We start from the raw sequence: 2,400 nt of genomic DNA, 5'->3' as shown, positions 1-2,400 counted from the left end.
TTCTTGTGATGAAGAAGAAGATGAAGAGGAGGAAGAAGAAGAAGGTGGTGGTTGATGAAACTGAAAGTCGGTGTCATTGGCGGCGATGGCAGCAGCAACCTGGATATCTTTAGGCGAAGTGGTTGCAGGGCGTGGAAGAAGAGATGCAAGTTGAGGGAAGTTGAGGAATGCGGAATCACCTTTGATCGCCAAGGCTGCCACGTCATGCGCTCTTGCCGCCATTTCGGCAGTTGGATACGTGCCTAACCATATTCTGTTTTTCTTTTTCGGTTGCCTTATTTCTGACACCCACTTCCCCCAGTTTCTCATCCTCACGCCCCTGTATGTCGCGTGCTTCTCACTCTCCCTACTACAACTACTACTGCTACTACTTCTCTCCCTCTTCTTCTTTGATTTTCCTCCTAATGGTTCTTCTTCTTCTGTTGATGAACTCGTCGTGCTTGTGTTGTTGTGTTCTACTTGATGAGGAGAAGGAGCATCATTACTACTGGTTTCCATGTTTTGATTTTGAAGATTATTAGAGATTGAGAGGGATAATGAGGCTTCCATGATGCCTTCGACTCTGATCTATATGTATAGATCGATATAGATCGATGTTTGTTTGGCTTTTTTTTCTTCTCAAAAGGAATACCATTTATACAAAGAGAGGGAGAGAGAGAGAGAGTGGGAAAAGAAAAAGATATAAAGAAAAAAAGAAAAAGAAAATAAAGAAGAAAAGATGGTACTATTAACCTTTGTCCTTTGTGCTTTCGTCCCTAGTGTCTAAATTCTAACCATTATTCATATAATACATTATTTCCATTATTATTATTATTATTATTATCATATCCGTTCCGTTTCTATTTTCCATGTGTTTGCACAGTTTTCTCCTATTAAGAATGAACAACTCCTCATTGTGTGTTAGTTGATGTATAAGTGGTAGGCCCTTTAATTGGTAATATAATATATGTGAATTGATTTCAATCATGATTTTAATTACATGAATATAATGGTCTATGCATCATGATCTCTCTGACTTATATATATTTATCACACTCTTAGCTTGTGGCGGATCCAGCTAACCAGAGACCTGATAAATTCTTTTATTATTCGTCTAATACCAATACCTTCAACTTTATGTATGACTTATATAATGTATATAATATCTTCTTTTATTTATTTCTCTACCCTTGTTGGTTATGAATACATATATACCCTTTTAACTATAAAATATTCAATTATTAGTTAGCTTAGCATATATGTATAGATTACATTTAAAAAAGAAATTGAAAATGAAAGACAGATATTAAAAAATAAAAACTAAATTAAATTTATATATTATGTTTGTAATAAATCGAATTATGTCTAAATATTATTTTAATTTAAAATAAATATAAAAATTAAAAAATAGAATTAAAATTTAAAAAATATTATTAAAATTTTAATTTTCAATCTAAAAAATTTTAAATTCCTTTTAATTCTATTTTTTAAAGATATTAAAAAGACTAAAATTTTAATTTCAATTACTAACCACCAAACATAATAATAAATTTCAATCTTTCAATCTTAATTTTAGTTTCTAAAAACAAATACTACCATAATATCAATGCTCCCCTTCACCGAAAATTAAAAAACCATGAGCTCGTTGGTATGTCCTCTTCAACTTGACCAAATTGTATATATGTCTTAATTAACTAATTAATTAATATAATTAACCTACTGATCTGGCCTTCTGGTAGAGATAGTTCCAATTCCATATACATACACATAGACATACTTATTATTTAATTTAGGTACAGTTGTTATGCATGCGTAGCATAACCAATAGAATCAAGACTCTTGTCTTAGAATCTCTGGTTGAAATTAAATTCTTTCAAAAGAGGTATGCTTGGAGTTTCACCACTTGAGCCAACCCACGTGGCTTGGTTTTGGTACCAAGGGAAGAAGACAACAAATGCAACACACATTAATATCACTATTCCGTTCTAATAACTATAAAAACTCAAATTGTTCTAATCACGGTACAGCAACATGTATGTATCATATGCATATATCTCTATATAATTGTTAATAATAATTAATAATGTTTTTATTATTTAACTAAATATATGTGTGTATTATGCTGAAAGCCTACGAATAATATTGACAGAGCAAGGGTTTAGTTTGAGAGTGTTGAGAGGTGGATTTGCTTTCTAACACGAAACATGGCTGACATACACATGCTGCTGCTGCTGCACATGCTATTATTGTGGGCCAATCATTGCTCCAAGACCAGTTTTTATTCTCATATGGTCAACTATGATATGCGTTTAATCTCTTGATTTTTTTTTGTTACATTAAAAAATCGGTAATTATAAATAATTTATGTTAGTCAAATAATTAATTCACTCGTTCACTTAAGTAAATATTAAAAATTTAAAT

General features: G+C 31.4%; 1 protein-coding gene across 1 annotated transcript; it reads right to left on the bottom strand.

Annotated features, from left to right (window-relative positions):
• LOC107626773 (ethylene-responsive transcription factor ERF036-like) lies at nt 1-671 on the bottom strand (the record flags this gene model as incomplete). The annotated part of the gene is made up of 1 exon (XM_016329674.2): nt 1-671. A coding segment is annotated over exon 1 (549 nt), but the record flags the coding sequence as incomplete, so codon positions are not given.

Source organism: Arachis ipaensis, chromosome B02, assembly GCF_000816755.2.
Source record: "Arachis ipaensis cultivar K30076 chromosome B02, Araip1.1, whole genome shotgun sequence".
Classification (NCBI taxonomy): Eukaryota; Viridiplantae; Streptophyta; class Magnoliopsida; order Fabales; family Fabaceae; genus Arachis; species Arachis ipaensis.
The sequence above is the reverse complement of the archived record's forward strand: the minus strand, read 5'-3'. Positions and strand labels throughout refer to the sequence as shown.